The sequence below is a fragment of the Poromitra crassiceps genome (assembly GCF_964638095.1).
Source record: "Poromitra crassiceps genome assembly, chromosome: 7".
NCBI classification, from domain to species: domain Eukaryota; kingdom Metazoa; phylum Chordata; class Actinopteri; order Beryciformes; family Melamphaidae; genus Poromitra; species Poromitra crassiceps.
Genome location: NC_139628.1, coordinates 38,335,692 through 38,354,551, shown reverse-complemented (window position 1 = coordinate 38,354,551; position 18,860 = coordinate 38,335,692). Strand labels below are relative to the sequence as shown.

Genomic DNA, 18,860 nt, shown 5'->3' with positions numbered 1-18,860 from the left:
TATAATATTATATTCATTTGATACTGTACTCTTGATTTGTTGGTGTTCTACATTCAAACTTGAGACTTGACATTAATGGCATGGACTTGACTTGTGTGACTTGCTATTCTACATATGGACTTGAGATTGACTTGAGACACCTTTTCTATAAGTCTAAAGACAAAAAAAGTGAACGGGCAAAGTGTTGCTCAAACATTTACATGACATGACAGGAGCGATGATGCAGCATGGTGAGTTTTACTGGTTCACAAAGCTGGTCAGGACTAAAAAAATAAAAAATCTCAAGGCTTAATCCTTTAAAATCGCTCTGGCATTACATACAGGCTTTGACTACTTTTGCCTTGCTTAACATATCAGCTTCTCCAAAAACAGTGTCCGGTACATGCATCTGGGAAGCATCATTTGAATTAATACCATGTTGCTGGAGGGAGGGGTAGGGGGGAGGTAGTGTTTTTTCGGAGCCGCGGTGGTTTCTGTGCTCATGTTCGAATCAGGGATCTGGGGTGTGTTCACAATCAGCCAGAGAGCATTTCTAAACCTCATGCATCAGTACTCGGAGGCAAGGCGAATTAAGCCACAACCACATTCGACTTCTTGTACAATTGCGAGGGGCATCATGCATGATCTGGTTGCAACTGTGAAGGACCGCAAGGCCGCGTCATCCAAAACAAGCCTGTGAGAAATGAACCTCTGTCTCTGTTCATGAGATCTTTGATTTGATTTTCTGTGGGGGGAAGAATAGGTTTATTATATAAAGACATGTCAGGATTATGTGACACTGAATATCCTTCAAACACACCGTGAACATTTCTCCTCTGTGCTGTTGGGAATTGTAATATATATATATATATATATATATATATATATATATATAATACTTTTGGCACGTCTTGTGTTAATTCACTGCAAAACTACTGTTACAGATGCAACAATCTTCAATTGGCGAAGATCCTTGGCAGATTAAGCAAAGATCAAACAGAAACTTCACTTAATATACTTAAACTTAACACAACAACACAGCACAGCACAACGTAACGTAACGTAACGTAACGTAACGTAACGTAACGTAACGTAGCGTAGCGTAGCGTAACGTAACGTAACGTAACGATAACTGGCCAGCCATCTAGTGTTTCTGGTAGCGCAGAAGTCCCGTCCACATCAAGCGCTGTCCGGGGTGCTGAAGGAAGCAGCAGTCGAGGTGCATCCAGCACGGGGCAGAGTCTGTGCCAGGATGTCCCGAGGTCCAGGCGGAGGTTGAGACGCACGGTTTGTTTACCACCCGCGGGAGACTGAGGCCTTTAGATACGGTCGGTCTGTGTGGGAATGCCCACAAAATGTTACTACGGCTGGCGCGTGAGACTAGACGGTGGGGTAAAATATATCTCAATGGGCTGACTCACCAAAGGACGGTGCTGCGGCTCTAAACGACAGGATTGGGGATTCAAGAGCAGGTACATAGACATCTGTTCAGATGCATGTTTACTGCGGTGGTTGAATCCCCCAGCATAGTTAGCTAAATGCTAACTATGCTGGCTGGGAAGAACGGGAGGATTTCCCCCATGCTGACCAACTGACCACGCGTCTATGACGAGACACCTTCTGAATGTATGGGCAGGTGGTATCTATCAGCTTGCAATTATCTCTGATGACCTGCACCTGCTACCTGCTCCATTTAACATGTCTCTCCACAGAGAGTCGGCACTGAGACTTGGAAACTACCGACATTGATCGCAGGGATCGAATCCCCAGATTGCAAGGCTGCAAACTTTAAATTGCCCATAGGTATGAATGTGACTATCTATGTACATTGGTAACCTGTCCAGGCTGCTTTCCACCCAGTGTATGCTAGGAAAATATAGCTGTAAACGCAGACAAGATCGGACATGTCTCTGCTCCGCATATGCCTACCCCACACTACAGGATTTTCAAATCCTTGAAGATTATAAAAATCTTGAGAGCCCACACACTACAGGACAGAGAGAGCCGATTTTTTTACATTTCAATCTTGGGACACACACACAATCGCGTCTGTTCAAACGCAACCCCACACACTAGAAGATTATGCCGAAGATTCACATTGGAAGCAGGGCTCGACGTTAACTTTTAAAATGCCTATTCAGTGTGCGCACCGGGTGTAGTAGTAGTAATAATGATAATAATAATAATAATAATAATAATAATAATAATAATAATAATAATAATAATAATACATTTGTGTCATTTCGTTTTCTAAACAAATCTTATTTTTTGTTTTTATAATGCATTTGCACTGAAAGGATTTGTTTAACTAATATTTGCGCGGACAGCCGCGTCCATTCGGGGTGTAGGCCTACTGTGCACGGCCAGGCGAAAACCGTCTGTAGGTGCCTTGTGGAGGGGGCGTCTGCTGAATAATTTTGACTCACTTTTCCGTGCGGACACTCGCCGATGCGGGGAGCTATGAGACCTAAGCGCTTGTTGTAGGCTACATGCTTTGCAGTATAGCATTAGTTTTCCGTCCCGTTCAAAGACGCACGGGTATTTCACCTCGATGACAATTTCCTCGTTCTTTGTTTCTGTGCGGGGCTGCGGGTGGACGCGGACCAGTTTATTTTGCGAAAAACTAATGGAAACGCAGCTACTACTGGCTCTCTGCTCAAGATGCAATCGCCTGTCGGGTTGTAAATATCTAACATGTTAGATATGGCCGATTCACAATCGGGAAGAGGCAGTCTTCCCGATTGTGAATCTTTGAACCCCACACACTACAGGATCATTTGGGAAGATTATCTGCCCGACGCGCTTCAAATCGGGAGCACCCCCGAGAAAATCGGGAGGGGGGAATCTTGGCCATAATCTTGCAAATTATCCTGTAGTGTGGGGTAGGCATTAAGCAACTCCATAAAGGGAAATAAACGTTTGCAAGCAGATCCAAGGTGGCAGGCAGCTCTGATAGTAACTAGAGACACTTGACACAAAAATGCATTGTCAGCATAATCAAGCAAGTGACGGCTTGACGGCTTTAAAGGACGTAAACATAATGAGAGGAAGTGTCATACACGGAAATCTGTGTCTTTTAATGTCAGGTATATCAGCATCAGGTGTCTGGCAGTGTCAGGTGTCAACTTAAATGAACCCTCCTCTGTGTGTGTGTGTGTGTGTGTGTGTGTGTGTGTGTGTGTGTGTGTGTGTGTGTGTGTGTGTGTGTGTGTGTGTGTGTGTGTGTGTGTGTGTGTGTGTGTGTGTGTGTGTGTGCGCGACTGCGCGGGCGTACATGCGCATGTGTGTGTGTGTGTGTGTGTGTGTGTGTGTGTGAGACGGGCCCCCAGGAGGAATCTTCAGTTACAACCTAAAGAGATCCCTAAATGTTGCTAATTTGAAGTCAAAGGCTTACCTAAGTGTTTCGTAAAGATTTTGTTAAAGTATGCCTTCTCACGTTGCAAGGACGGTTCACGTTTCAGCTTGGAAGGGTGTCAGGGTCATTTTTCAATTTTGCGGTTTGTGAACAGAATACGTTCTCTCTCTGAGGGCTCCCGGAGAGCGAAGAGTGTGTGTGTACAAGAGTGTGTGTGCGTTTGCATGTGTGCGTGTGTGTGTGTGTGTGTGTGTGTGTGTGTGTGTGTGTGTGTGTGTGTGTGTGTGTGTGTGTTTGCGGCCCAGCTGTACCACTGGGACATTCTCACACACATACACTCATGTTCCTAATTTGCTTGTGTTACGCTCCCCGTCGTTACACCAGTTTCAGTGATAGGTTCTCAGCCTGCACCAAGAGGCAGACCACCAGGCTCTTACTCTGGAGACCAAAGCCTTCTTCCAAGATGCTGTAATTCCATCAAACCTAGAGAACTCCAGCCTCAGCAACTATAAATTCTCACAAATCACAGACAGACAAGCTCCACTGGATTATGCCACACAGAAGGACATATTGTAAATCACATTTTGGACATTTGGCGGCTGCTCTCATCCACAACAACGTACAGCTGAGTGAACTGCTAGAGGTTAAGACACAACGTTTGACCTGTTGATGGACACACTCACTATTCCGGAGATCAAACCTGTGACCTTTTGATTGCAGCCCCTTTATCCACCACTAGGCCACCCAGCTGCTCAGCATACGGCAAGCCAGTACTGAAGAGAGCAGGACAAGACCTTCCTGATGGCAAAGCTGGGTTAGGACCATAGACCGTAGCCACTGTGACGTCACCATTAGTTTGTACGGTCCTGTTTTGAAGCCTGGAGTTTAGCATTTTGACCGTCGCCATCTTAGTTATTTGGAGCCAGAAGCAGCCAGCGTGAGACCAGGGGTTTCCCACAGAGCTGTAGCGTCGCCTGCTATTGGTCCGTTTACGGCAAGCTGCGCGATCACTGCACGGCCAATCACATAGTCTGCTTTATCATCTATTTTACTCTAAATGTGACCATAATTTACAAAAAACACTTGAAACTAGCGATTCAGACCATATAAGCTCATTAGGAAAGAGTTTAAACTGAGGTCGTAAAGCAAGTGAGAAGGAGGGTCATTTTCCCATTATTGACTTCTATACAATCAGACTTCTTTTTGCAGCCAGTTGACTCACCCCCTGCTGGCCATTAGAAAGAACGCAGGTTTAAGGCACTTCGGCATTGGCTTCGTTTTTCAGGACCGGAGGTCGCCCCTTGGTTAGGACATGTGTCTGTGTGTGTTACTACATGCCCACTCTTCCTGTCGGGGTCCAGCAGCCCCCCCCCCCCCCCCACACACACACACACACACAGGGCCATTAGGGGCCACACTAATGAGAGGGGTGCGTTTTGGGTTGCACCTTGCCCACTGGTTAACCTCATGGCTGCTCCGCATGGGTGGTACGGATCCATCAGCAGCAGGTAATTACCGCTGTACTCAGGCTAACGCTGCTGCTTACACTGGAGGTTGGCTCCACAGGCTGAGCCAAGTGCCCACTAGCAACACCTCACACAGAAGCTTAGCTCTGCACAGTGACCAACTCCTGTCGGATGTGTGAAACTAACTCAGGTTGGTCTGACCAGTCAAAGCTGAAACCCTACAAGGACTCCAGTTACTTAAAGGTCAAAAGGTCAGAAACGCCTAATGCCTACCCCACACTACAGGATTTTCAAATCCTTGAAGATTATAAAAATCTTGAGACCCCACACACTACAGGACAGAGAGAGCCGATTTTTTAACATTTCAATCTTGGGACACACACACAATCGCGTCTGTTCAAACGCAACCCCACACACTAGAAGATTATGCAGAAGATTCACCTTGGAAGCAGGGCTCGACGTTAACTTTTAAAATGCCTATTCAGTGTGCGCACCGGGTGTAGTAGTGTCATTTCGTTTTCTAAACAAATTTTATTTTTTGTTTTTATAATGCATTTGCACTGAAAGGATTTGTTTAACTAATATTTGCGCGGACAGCCGCGTCCATTCGGGGTGTAGGCCTACTGTGCACGGCCAGGCGAAAACCGTCTGCACAGGTGCCTTGTGGAGGAGGGGGCGTCTGCTGATTTGACTCACTTTTCCGTGTAGGCTACATGCTTTGCAGTATAGCATTAGTTTTCCGTCCCGTTCAAAGACGCACGGGTATTTCACCTCGAGGACAATTTCCTCGTTATTTGTTTCTGTGCGGGGCTGCGGGCGGACCAGATTATTTTGCGAAAAACTGTAATGGAAACGCAGCTACTACTGGCTCTCTGCTCAAGATGCAATCGCCTGTCGGGTTGTAAATATCTAACATGTTAGATATGCACGATTCACAATCGGGAAGAGGCAGTCTTCCCGATTGTGAATCTTTGAACCCCACACACTACAGGATCTTTTGGGAAGATTATCTGCCCGACGCGCTTCAAATCGGGAGCACCCCCGAGAAAATCGGGAGGGGGGAATCTTGACCATAATCTTGCAAATTATCCTGTAGTGTGGGGTAGGCATAACTCTAAATGCATTTTTCTTTTAAGGGCCATCTCTATTGAAGAGTGTTTTTTTTTTGCACAATAAGGTCCATGTCCAAATATTGGGGGGGGGGGGGGGGGGATTCCCATCCAGAACTAGCTGGAGTGGCTGTTGTTCATTGGCGATATTCCTCGTTTGAAAACTGCTGCGAAATGAAATGCCTCCGATTGACCCGTCACTTCTGGCTTCTCACCAGACCCAAACCATATTTGTGGCAAAAGCTTTATGACTTCCCACACGTACAGTGGCGGCGGCGCATGGGCGGGGCAGACAGGCCACTAGCGGTGTCAAATCTACAAAGAAAGAAAAAACAGAAATAAAGTTACTATGCTTTAGTAAGATTGTGCTCCTTGTTCTACTGAGACCGAGTTACAGCAACAGGTTGAGTCTATCCCCTGACCTGCTCCTGACCAGTAGCTTTGAGTAGCTTTAAGTCTCTTTCAGTAAAGTAATAAATATTAAATAATAGTAATAATAATAATAATTTAAATAATATATTAATATATATAATAATACATTAATTATTATTATTATATAAATATTGCATGTCTGTTGATTTAAGTGACATGAGACATAACTGGCGGGGGTGGGCGTGGTTTACGGAGATTTTCTGTTTCTAACCCCTCCCCCTACCCTAACCCTGAGATCTCAGAACGTTACCATTTTACAATTTTCGAGCCGAAATTGTAACATAGCAACGTTGGTCCAAAACGTTGCTATTTTACAATTTTCTGTGAGACTGTGTTGGTCGGGTAGGCATACAGTCTGTGGGTAGGCATACAGTCTGTGGGTAGGCATACAGTCTGTGGGTAGGCATACAGTCTATAGGCCTATGTTGTGCGTCAGGGGTGGAAGATGACTTTGCAGCATATTCTCATGACGTGGGCCGTGCTGTTTACATATTTACTGTGTTGTTTTTCTTGGTTGTCGGTTGCGTATTTAGCAGTTGGCAATGTGTGATGATGGTTAACAGGACATGCACTTTACGCATTTGGCATTGCGTAATGGTGAGAGAGGGACACAGTTTTTGACATAAAGTTATTATTATTATAACTAAAGTTCAGGAACAAGACCACGCCTCAAGCACACATTCAGTTTCCTGCTCCACCCGATTTAAAACGCGCCTAACCATGAGCTTTTCTCTCTCTCTCTCTCTCTCGTATGTCTCCCCACCCAGAGTCTCTATTCCCTGGTCCCTCGAGCTACAGTAACCATCGACCCCAACTGATTTGACCCCCTTAACTCCTCTCTTCATCTCCAGCCGATTCATTGCTCCACCCTCCTCCGCCCTTGTTAGATCCCTGTGTTCTGGAGCCCTTTTTACGGCAATAAACCATTCTACAGTACAGTAAATACATCTCATAGTGGCGTGGTATTTGTTAGTGCATTGGTATTGCGTAATGGTGACAGCATATGGCAATTTGGCAACAAAATATGTCAGGAACGAAGTGAAGTGCACATTTTTGTGTGTCAGAGAGAGAGAGGGAGAGAGAGAGAGGGAGAGAGATAACTGATTGATGTTGGGGGGCATTGCATGGCAAAAACAATGGACACCCCACCCCACCCCTACGCCTACCCACCGCCAAACAACATTGAGTTGGCAACCCCACGTGAAAAATTCCTAACGAATCTTTTTGGCATCAACACATCTCTATTGTACGTGTGTGTGTGTGTGTGTGTGTGTGTGTGTGTGTGTGTGTGTGTGCGTGCGTGCGTGTGCGTGTACATGTGTGCGTGCGAGAGTGTGTGCGAGTGTGAATGCACATGGGGGTAGGTTACAGCTGCAACAAGGAGTGCAACCACAAATGTAAACAATTAGAAATCAATGGCTTAGTTACGGTAATGCCCATGAAATGCGTGCGTGCCTGCACACGCTGAGGGGGAGGAGGAGGGAGGGAGGGAGGGGAGGAGGAGGAGGAGGAGGAGCAGCGAGCAGGAGGTGAGGAGAGACGGGTATGAGGAGGACGGGGGAGGAGAGCAAAGGCGTGCGGGAGGGGGGGGGGGGGGGGTTGGAGGGGAGGGGGGGTTCTACTCATTAATCAAAGACATGGCTTTGGATGCGAGGTGACATGTGATAGTGCTGAACGCAGGGGCGCAGAAATCATAAACACATGGACTCCCATACAGTACACAAATATATACTGTATAAATACATCAGCATGCAAATACAGGATTACATGTGTTGCAAAAATCTCTGCATAAGGGAACGGTAGCCAGCAACAGGCACACCATGTACTAGTTGCATTCACTCACTCGCTCGAGCACACACACACACACACACACACACACACACACACACACACACACACACACACACAGGCCAGTTGTGATGCGGGTGCTGTGGTGAGGTCTGGCCCCTGGGGCTTTTACCTCAGCGGCAGCGCTCCAGCAGCCGCAGTGCGCTGGTGTGAGACCACATGAAGAGGGGGCAGAGGCAGGCCGTGGCACTGCGGGGGCCGTGGCGGCACTGAACACGCATGTTGATGGAACAAACACAGCGGGCGACAGAGGGATCCACGTGGCTTTACACCACATTCGCCAGCACTCAGCACTTTCTTCGAGAGCGCTGGGGCCAAGCCTCCAAACGCCACTGCGGGTGCCAAACACCAGTCGGCCGGCCAAACTGCAGTCTCCCGTCTCACTGCTCGCCAATGGAGTCATTTCTGTCCATTCCTTTTTCTTTTTTTTCCCCAGTACAATCCACGTAGTTTAGAGTGCGTAAAAGCATCGTCGTGGGGCCTGTCTCATGTAGGAAGCTCAACACAGTCAAAGTATCTTTGTGATAGCTGGCTACACAAAAGCAAACATTGGCAATCATGGCCTACTGGCCTCACAAAGGTGATTATCAACTCCCTCTGTCAAGCCCAGATTTTCCAATCCAGCTATGAGAGCGTTCACATACAGTAAGAGCAGCACTGTTTATATCACTAAACCAATTAACATGATCCAGACAGATCCAGAGCAGCATGTTCTGAAGAAGAACAAACTATTGTAATGAATAAATATGAGCAAACAAAAACATGGCAATGATTTCAGTGTCTGCTTTTATGACATCACTGATGACATCACAACCTCTTATGACATCATTGATGATGTCACAATGCCTCTGACATCACTGATGATGTCACAATTTATGACATCCCTGATGACATCATCACTGGGACTGTGTGTGTGTGTGTGTGTTTGACATGTGTGATGTCACAATGCCTCTGACATCACTGATGTCACAATTTATTGTGTGTGAGTGAATTTATGACATCGCTGATGATGTCATCAGTGGGACAAACAAACAGAGCCCTAGCTCCCTTTTATTCAGTATATTAAAATAATAATAATATAGATAGTAAGTAGAGAGGTAAATGGATAGAAATATTTCTGCCAAAGTCTGCTGTGAATGAAAAATGTGTGTATGTAATGTACACATGAGTTAACCAATATTGAAAAATATGAGCACCCCTGTCAATACCTTGACCTGGCTTAAGGCTGTGAAAAGATTTTCTATTCACATTTAAAGATTGCCTCATGCTCCTCCAGGCTGTGGTCATGGAAATATATATAATGCTATCTTTGTTTTTATTGATGTACTCATGTACTTGTGACTGCAGCTGTCGGAAGCACTTATGTGATCTTATCTTATGGGAGTGGTGATCAGGGTGGGGATTACACAAAGGCCATGGCCTCCGTTGCCTCTCCCTCTGGCCGTGATGCCCTGAGATCCTTAAGGCCACCTTGGCAGTGCCATGCTACCAGCCTGCTACTGTCAGCTGCTTTAAAAGCATCAGTGGTCTCAGTTTAATGTAGCCTGCCCTATGCATACCAGAAAAATCACTTCACGATGTCAACAGAGCAATGGCCTCTGTGCCCTGGCATGTGGCCTTGTGCCCTAAGAACATTTGCGACGCAGAAGGCCAGATGGCCTTGCCCCTAAAAATATGACAAAATTCCCACCCTGGTGGCGAAGCCATTTGTCCAGAGAGTTGATTGGTGAGACAGTGGACATAACCTGCTCTGGAGCAGGCTAGGTGGGTAGCCTATGTTACCAGGACGATGGACCCCACTTAAGGTGAGCAAGGGTCAAGTGCAGAGTTAGCTCAGTAACCTAAACCCACACATCTTTCTTCATGGGACAGTTAACACTTAAAGGGCTACTTCACTGAAAAACAATGCAGATTCATTTTGCACATGATCTCACACATCGGAAAAACCGTAAACAGTTTTGCAGACATTCATTTAGTTTTACAGTTATTGAGAGTTGATACGAGTTAAGTTGATGCCAGTGATGTCATCGGAAGGCATTGAATCATTGGGTTGTATTAATTACAAGTCTTCTGATGACATCGCTGGCACCAACTTAACTCAAATCAACTCTCAATAACTGTACAACTAAATGAATGTCGAATGTCTGCAAAACTGTTTTTTCGGATAGGTGTGAGATCGTGCGCAAAATAAATCTTTGTTTTTCCGTGAAGTTCTTTGGAAGCTGTGCAGGAAAGGTACAGTAGATCAATTCAAATCAATAAATATCCAGGAGGACATTACTATAACTTGGAACTGATATCCCACAGTCCCGTCTGGAAGCTGGGAGCACCAGCTTAAGCTTGACATGGTGTCATACTGTAGCATGGGGCGCAGGACGACTGGAGAATAAACCCTGGGCATAAACATTCTCTCCGACTGCCAGAACTAACATGCCCATCCCTTTAACGAAGACAAATGAAGTGTTTAATTGTGCGAGATCGTTTGCCCTTTCCACCCGGCGCTCCACGCAAAACACAGCTGGCAGAGCCGATCCCCGAGGCAGCGCACAGCTGAGCGCCGGGCCTCTCTCTGCGGGCCGCCGCCGCCACCTTGGCCACTGGCTGCCCCTCCCCCCCGCTCGCCACCCCTACTGGCCCCCGCCGGGCCCCTGTGGCCCAAGCCCCAATTACTCTGAACCCTGACACCTCGCCAAACGGTGGAGCCGTCTGTGCACTTGCTCACCCTGAGGCTTTTAAAAACATTGACCCCCCCCCTTTCCCTTCCCCGCCGACTTTTGCTGCCTGAGGGGCAATTGAGCATGTGGGGCCCACACTGCTTGGGATGTGTGTAAGTGAGAGAGGCAGAGGACAGAGAGAAAGAGAGAGAGGCAGAGAGAGAGAGAGAGAGAGAGGGGCGGGGGTGGAGGGGACACACTCATCCCACAGAAAGATGAGAGAGAAAAGGTGAGAACATGAAACGACAGAGACTGACGGAAAAGACACGAGTGCCGTCCCGCGAGACGCGTCTGGACAGGCAAAGTGGAAGTGTCCTCGCACACCAGGTCTCCAGTCATTACCGCAGAGTGGGACACTAATGACCGTCATTACCCACCACTTACCTGGTCCTGTCACAACCCATAATATTCTGCCCTTCCTTTGTACGCGTAACACAACATGATGTAACCCAGAATAGCAATCGGCCCGTCCAAACTCCGAGTGTCACATGAGCCGAGGCGGATCACTGAGCAACCTGTTGTATTCTAATGAGTCTGTACCCTGCTGCTCTACTGTACCTTTTAGTATTTACTCAGAGTTTTACTAGATATTGGCCGATAAAGCTTAATTTATACTTATTAGAAAGTGTCGCTCAGCACATGGTCGCAGACGAAAAAGAAAGTGTCGCTCATGGTGTTGCATTTATACTTCAGTGAACGTTCGCCTTGGTTCAGCGGTCACGTGACACCCGAACGCTATAGTGCTGCAGACAGCCACGGCAAGAGAGGGAATGGAATGCACAGTGAAACCACCTCGGAGGCAAGATGTAACGTACTTGGCTGCAGCCGCATATAAACAGCACACAACCACACAACTCACCTCCTCTCTCTCTGGGGAATTTGTCAGGATGTTCTTTGTGATTTTCACGAAGTCATACATCAAGGACAGGCTGATAAAAATAGCGGGGACATGTTCATTCATTTCAATCGAGCGAAAACCAAAACAAGGAAGTCAAGCGCGTGCCGTCTATATAGCCAATCAGACTTGCGCGATACTATGACGTAGTCAGCGACACTAGACATTTCACCAGGTAGCAGACACTGCTCGCCGACACTTGAAAGTGTCGACTCAAGTCCTCATTTCTGTCGGCGACCGTTTCAAAAGTGTCGGCAGACAAAGCATAAATTGGGCTTAACTGATATATCGGTATCGGCAGATATGTTGGCCGATATTGCTGATATTTTTTATTTTTTAAGTTATAGACAGCATGTTGTGTATATTTGATCTTTTTCCTTAACTCAAGTTATATTTTATATTTGTTCTATTTGTGTTGAGACCCCACCATAATTTGTATTTCTAGTTATTTATAATTATTAAATTCCCAGTGAAGTTTACAGTTTCATTGCATGGATGTCATTTTGGACAATAAAGGTTATCGACAAGCTGTAAAATATCCTGCCTACATTACATATCTCAAGTCATGTCAAGTCATATCTTTGTCAACTGTTTGATGTTTGAGATATCATTGCAAAAAAAAAAAGTGTAATATGTTTATATATAATATAAGAATATCGGCCGATATAACGATATCGGAATTTCTTTACTCCCTAATATCGGTATCGGCCTCAAAAATCCTGTATCTGTCGGGCTCTAATTTTTACTTGGGTGCGTTTGATTTGTAGACATAAAAGGAGTGATTACAGTCCAAGTAAGTTCTTGGAAAGTAACCAAGTACCTTCGTGTTAAATAAATGTTAAAATTTCTATTGCAGTTTTTGTTTAGCAGCAAGGACGATAATGTTTCAGTAGGTCCAGGGGAACAATATTTACAATATGCAAGAAGACACAGAGCAGGCAAGAGTGTGGTAAGCAAAAAGCATACTTGGAATAACTCGCATTCAATTAGTTAGTGAGGTCAACAACACTGGTGGACAACTCTAACACTCTATACCGCCACGCAAACACAAACAGAAACACACACATCATCCCAAGCAAAGCACACGTGTACACACAAGCACGCACGCACGCGCACGACACACGTTAAATGAAGGATCACCTTTCAGTAACCCGCTTTAAAGTTGCCTGATGACAGGATGATCAGATTTGCCGTCTAGACGGTAGCTAGCTGAGGAGAAAACCGTGTGGTGCGTCTTGGCGCCATCCATCCCCCCCTTTCTATCTTCCTCCTCCTGTTGTTTTATCCGAGCTCTCTCTCTCTCTCTCTCTCTCTCTCTCTCTCTCTCTCTCTCTCTCTCTCTCTCTCTCTCTCTCTCTCTCTCTCTCTCTCTCTCTCTCTCTCTCTCTCTCTCTCTCTCTCTCTCTCTCTCTCTCTCTCTCTCTCTCTCCGCCCCCCATATCTCCACTCTCAGTCTCTTTGTCTAGCAATGTTTTGAAGTTTACAAATTTAGGGCAGTTTCACTCTCTGTCTTCTTTCTTTTCTTCTTTCCCCTGAGGTTGTGAGACCCAGCTGACGGTCTACAGTAGCTGCGCCACCTGTGTATTTCTTTTGGGATAGAAACCCTTACCGTTTGTATCGAGTGTCAAATTCCCCTTTAAGCAGAAATCTTCCATGCTTAGAGTGAACGTGAACAGTGATACGTTTAGCCGTCTCCCTTCAGTGAGAAATTTTAGATCAACTACAAACTGGTTTCAAGTCATCATGTGAATAATATGAGACAGAAAACAAAATTACAAAGACCACATCTGCATTTTAAACCCCATGTTTCACATATTTTTTAGTTGGTTGTACAGTGCTGCACATCAAACCAACACATCAAACATCATTGTAGGGGCGGGGGGGAAATCGATACAGCATAGTATCGCGATATCTTGTGTGGCAACATATTGTATCGCACGGATGCTAAGTATCGCAATACTTTATCATATAAATTGTCAAGTGTATGCAACATTTATGACAGGTTTTATGACAGTGTTGGTCAGTCTGTCTGTGTGAAAATTGCTGTGGTAAAAATGATTGAAGTAAGAAGAACAGACTGGAAACTTTATTGCGTTAGATAAAACAGATGTTGGCCACGTTTTTCCCTTTGGGGAGATAATTTGCAGTAGAAAAAAGGAAATAAATCGCAATATATCACAATATAGCAATACTAGCATATCGTAATATCGCAAAACTATCGTATCATGGCTTAAGCATCGTGATATCATCGTATCGTGGGGACATCTGGTGATTCCCACCCCTATTATACAGGTTAGCCATCAAGGGGAAATAGTCATAGCTAGGTTTATGACACGTTATTTCAGTTTATCCTCACAGTCTTACTCATTCAGTGATGTCATAGAGGCTCAGAAGCCATGGCACATCTCAGCCATCGGACCCCACGCAAAACGTTGGCACAGAACCTCCTCAACCCAGTAAACTAACTCAATGTTTGTTTATGAACGCCGACAACCGTTGAAGTTCTATAGTATGTACTTGGCATCGCATAATAAATACAAGTTAATTTACAAAGGTATATTAGGCCGTAGCCATACAAGACAGCTCCACTCCACTAAAGGGAGCCTGGCCAGGAAAAACACTTTCCTTTGGAGAGAACAATTTGACTGTGCACCCTCTCGCGGGACGGGGGACGGGTGGTGGGGAGGTCACTTTTTACTCCCCACCAACTGACCCTGTCACTGCCACACACTCATGGAAGTTAAACAACAGAGGGGGAATATACTTTGAAAATCACCTCCTGGGCTGCTCGCTAATTAAGCCGCGTTTGTCTTGGCTTTGGATCAAGCTTAATATTGAACCAAGATCCAACATAGAACAGGACTACAGGCCCAGGCCCACAGAGAGAGACGGAGACCTACCGAGTGGTGAGAGGGAGTCAGAAGTGTGGCTCCCGGGAGTCTGCGGGGTCCTGGTCTGAAGAAACATTTGTGGGTTTGTCAATCGCACACGTAGCGAAAGATCATCTTAATATGTACCATTCAAATGTAAGACTAGCCAATGGAGTATTTTGCAAACATGAAGGAGGGTGTACGCTACCATCTCATACCTGGGGATGCTCCATTGACATTGGCTGAACTTTTACATCCAGTTTAAGATCAAATAATCTGCAACTGCTATCAGTTGTAAAATAAATAAATAAATAAATAAAGCAAGCATTCTTTACAGTGGGTCACTTTCTCATGGCATCACAGATTAGAATCTTCCTGTTTTTTTTCTGGCTATGGGAGACATCACTAAAATAGATCTAGGTCAAAATTATTAAAACATATTTCAAGGCTGAAATTCAGTGGGATGCTTATATAAGGACAAGTGTTTAAGAAGAATGGCCGTGCCTCAAGTTACAATAATGATGAATGTATGTATGGTGCAAATTCCATCTATAATACCATATCAATACATCTATAATACCGTATCAATACTACGGAACCTTTTGCACCTGTGGGATTGTGGCAAGAACAACGGAGCCAAATTCATTATAATGAAATCCACAGAGTAGAACTGAGGCTTGAACTGTCTGAACAGGTCAGACTCACTATAAAAAATACCATATCTGTGATATTTGATTTGCAAACCACTCATAGTAACTAGTTGATGCAAATTCAAAAATTTGCTTGAGGTCAATGCATCATAAATTATGCTGCTGCTCGGTTACAACGAGAAATCCAAAAGCCATAAAGATAGCTGTTTGTGGTTTCTAAATACAGTGCTGTAAGTATGTGCCGTGGCATCTAAATTCTAGACTTCTAGACTAGCCTTCCCATTAAGTTTGCCTTTGAGACACAAAAGAGCGTGTACACTGGGAAAAGACAGGCCATATACTAAAATGCTGTCAAATGCAAATAGGTAATATATTTAAAATACTAGGTGTGGCAGACTTTATATGAGGCTTCTGTCTTTGATGTTGAGTGACAACAAAGAGTTCCTTCTTAAAGCAACTGTGGCCAGTGTGTGTTCGTCTGCGCCTCCCTCTGCCAGCCGCTGATCTGACTGTGAGGCCATTCTGCACATGTGAAGGTTCACTTTAAAGTGTAACGGCGGGTTCCAGCAGATCTGACATTATAAATGTAGTGACATTTCTTTTGAAATGGCACTATACTTGATCCTTTTCCAACGGGGAGGAGGAGGCTGTTGAATATTCTACATAGTGCAAACGGGTCGTTCCCTCGAGCGTGGGACGTTTGTGAGAGGTGTGCAGCAGGAGGTCGAGGGTCAGCCGACCCTGGAATTCATTTACGTGGGGAAGCACATGTACACACCAAAAGACGTCAAGAAAAACGTGAAAGAATTACAATTAAGCTGGATAAATAAATGCAGTCATGATTGCCCACGATCCCGCTTTTCCTCGAAACACATGTTAAACATCAAGGAACGATTGCTCTTGATCTTGGCTGCTTACTTAGAGGTCCTTCGATTATAAAAAATCCTGCAGCAGACAGAGAAATGCAAGGACCCCATTAACATTCATCCCAAGATAGCATTTGTGTTACCCATAATGCAACACCGCCCAAACACTTCGTCAATGCGAATAGACTCCTCACTCTAATCGGCACTGGGGCCCATCCTATCACGGCGGAGGGATGAGAGAGGTGAGTTGGACGTCTCGGTTGCCATGGCGACGGCACGCTCTCCCTCTCCCATCAGATACAACAGCTGGGTGAGTGATTGGCTCATCATCAGTGTCGATGACAGAGCAGGAATCACGTGAAGGAGAGGAGAAAAAGGCCACCCCGCCCTAGAATGTGCAGTGTGTGTTATTGTGTGTGTGTGTGTGTGTGTGTGTGTGGTGAATGTGCAGTGTGTGTTCTTGTGTGTGTGGTGAGTCTATGTGTGAGTTCACATGTGCTGCCCTGTTTCACATCAAGCTAGGTCAGCCCACAATCAGATTAAGCTTCCACTCCCAGTGTCCCACACACAGTCACTATTCATTTGTGTCCATTTACTGAGGAGCACTATGGCAGATTTTTTATCCCTCCTCTGGTGTGGTACATAGAAAAAAAAGAAGTTAATATGAAGTTAATCCTTGAAAAAATAAAATGAAATCAAAGCTTCTCTATTTTCGATAGATCATTCACCACTGTGCTAGTCAGCAATGAGTAGCGTGTTTTTAAAACAGGCGCTTACCGGGTCCTCTGGTTTCTGGCTGGCAGGGCTTTCGTGCAGATGGTCTTCAGCGAGGTGGTCTCGCCGGATCAGGGTGAACTCTCGGATGAACACTGCCTCGCCATCGTAGGCCTGCACGCCAACCTGGAGCACAAAGAGCCAGTCCTGAACAACTATTCAACACTGTTGTGCAATGTAGTCAGACTACAGGTGCTCTGTAGGTCTGACTAGACATAGTATTTTCTTTTTAAATATAGTTGGAGTGCAGCAACCAGGACACCTACAGTACCCTTAATCCGGCTTTCACCCACAGACAGTGGGTACAGTACAGTATGGACGTAACACGGGGGCTCAAACCTGCGACCCTCGTGTTGGTAGGCAGAGCATCGACTACCCAGACGCCCCATTACTCTGTTATTCATGCCATGGTGTTTCCACTGGCACCATGTGTGCATTATAGGCTGTGAAATCAGGATAAACCCGCTTTATGCCACCACTCAGTGGGAATGTCTGCAGTTAAACTGCCATGCTTTACTTAGCATTATGCTTTTTTTTGGTTCTCGTTCTCCAATTCACGTCCCTCCTGATGGGGCGATGGGTTACAGTAGTGTCCTCTAGAGAGAGAGTGGCATCAGCAGAGGACAAAAATGCACGACTCATTATCCAATGAATAGCCAGGAAGGGGTCTCGTGCTACTTTTGAATGCTAAAATAAAGTAAATGTACAATTTGATTCTAAAAAAAAAAAAAAAAAGTTCAAAGTACAACACAAACTGTCCATTTTGCTGCAACTCGACAGTGCTGCTTAATCCGGAACCTTACTTCCTGGAACTCTTGAGAGTAAAAAACTGGTCCATTAGAGTGAATGGAGATCTCGCGACTCTTCTATATACACGGCTCTGGGTTACAGTAGTAAGGCACGTCCCTCCTGATGGGGCGATGGGTTACAGTAGTAAGGCAGGTCCCTCCTGATGGGGTGATGGGTTACAGTAGTAAGGCAGGTCCCTCCTGATGGGGTGATGGGTTACAGTAGTAAGGCAGGTCCCTCCTGATGGGGTGATGGGTTACAGTAGTAAGGCAGGTCCCTCCTGATGGGGTGATGGGTTACAGTAGTAAGGCAGGTCCCTCCTGATGGGGTGATGGGTTACAGTAGTAAGGCAGGTCCCTCCTGATGGGGTGATGGGTTACAGTAGTAAGGCAGGTCCCTCCTGATGGGGTGATGGGTTACAGTAGTAAGGCAGGTCCCTCCTGATGGGGTGATGGGTTACAGTAGTAAGGCAGGTCCCTCCTGATGGGGCGATGGGTTACAGTAGTAAGGCAGGTCCCTCCTGATGGGGTGATGGGTTACAGTAGTAAGGCAGGTCCCTCCTGATGGGACGATGGGTTACAGTAGTAAGGCAGGTCCCTCCTGATGGGGTGATGGGTTACAGTAGTAAGGCAGGTCCCTCCTGATGGGACGATGGGTTACAGTAGTAAGGCAGGTCCCTCCTGATGGGGTGATGGGTTACAGTAGTAAGGCAGGTCCCTCCTGATGGGGTGATGGGTTACAGTAGTAAGGCAGGTCCCTCCTGATGGGGTGATGGGTTACAGTAGTAAGGCAGGTCCCTCCTGATGGGACGATGGGTTACAGTAGTAAGGCAGGTCCCTCCTGATGGGGTGATGGGTTACAGTAGTAAGACAGGTCCCTCCTGATGGGGTGATGGGTTACAGTAGTAAGGCAGGTCCCTCCTGATGGGGCGATGGGTTACAGTAGTAAGGCAGCTAGGTCCCTCCTGATGGGGCGATGGGTTACAGTAGTAAGGCAGGTCCCTCCTGATGGGACGATGGGTTACAGTAGTAAGGCAGGTCCCTCCTGATGGGGTGATGGGTTACAGTAGTAAGGCAGGTCCCTCCTGATGGGGCGATGGGTTACAGTAGTAAG

General features: G+C 45.9%; 1 protein-coding gene across 1 annotated transcript in view; it reads right to left on the bottom strand.

The window, feature by feature from the left end:
• Positions 1 to 18,860, bottom strand: part of LOC310779223 (ADAMTS-like protein 1) — a gene marked incomplete at its 5' end in the record, with an annotated part of 146,440 nt that overhangs the window by 71,716 nt on the left and 55,864 nt on the right. Inside the window, one exon of the mRNA XM_083639729.1 lies at positions 16,962 to 17,084. Coding sequence (XP_083495855.1) covers positions 16,962 to 17,084 — 123 coding nt within the window. The remainder of the gene's footprint in view (positions 1 to 16,961; positions 17,085 to 18,860) is intronic.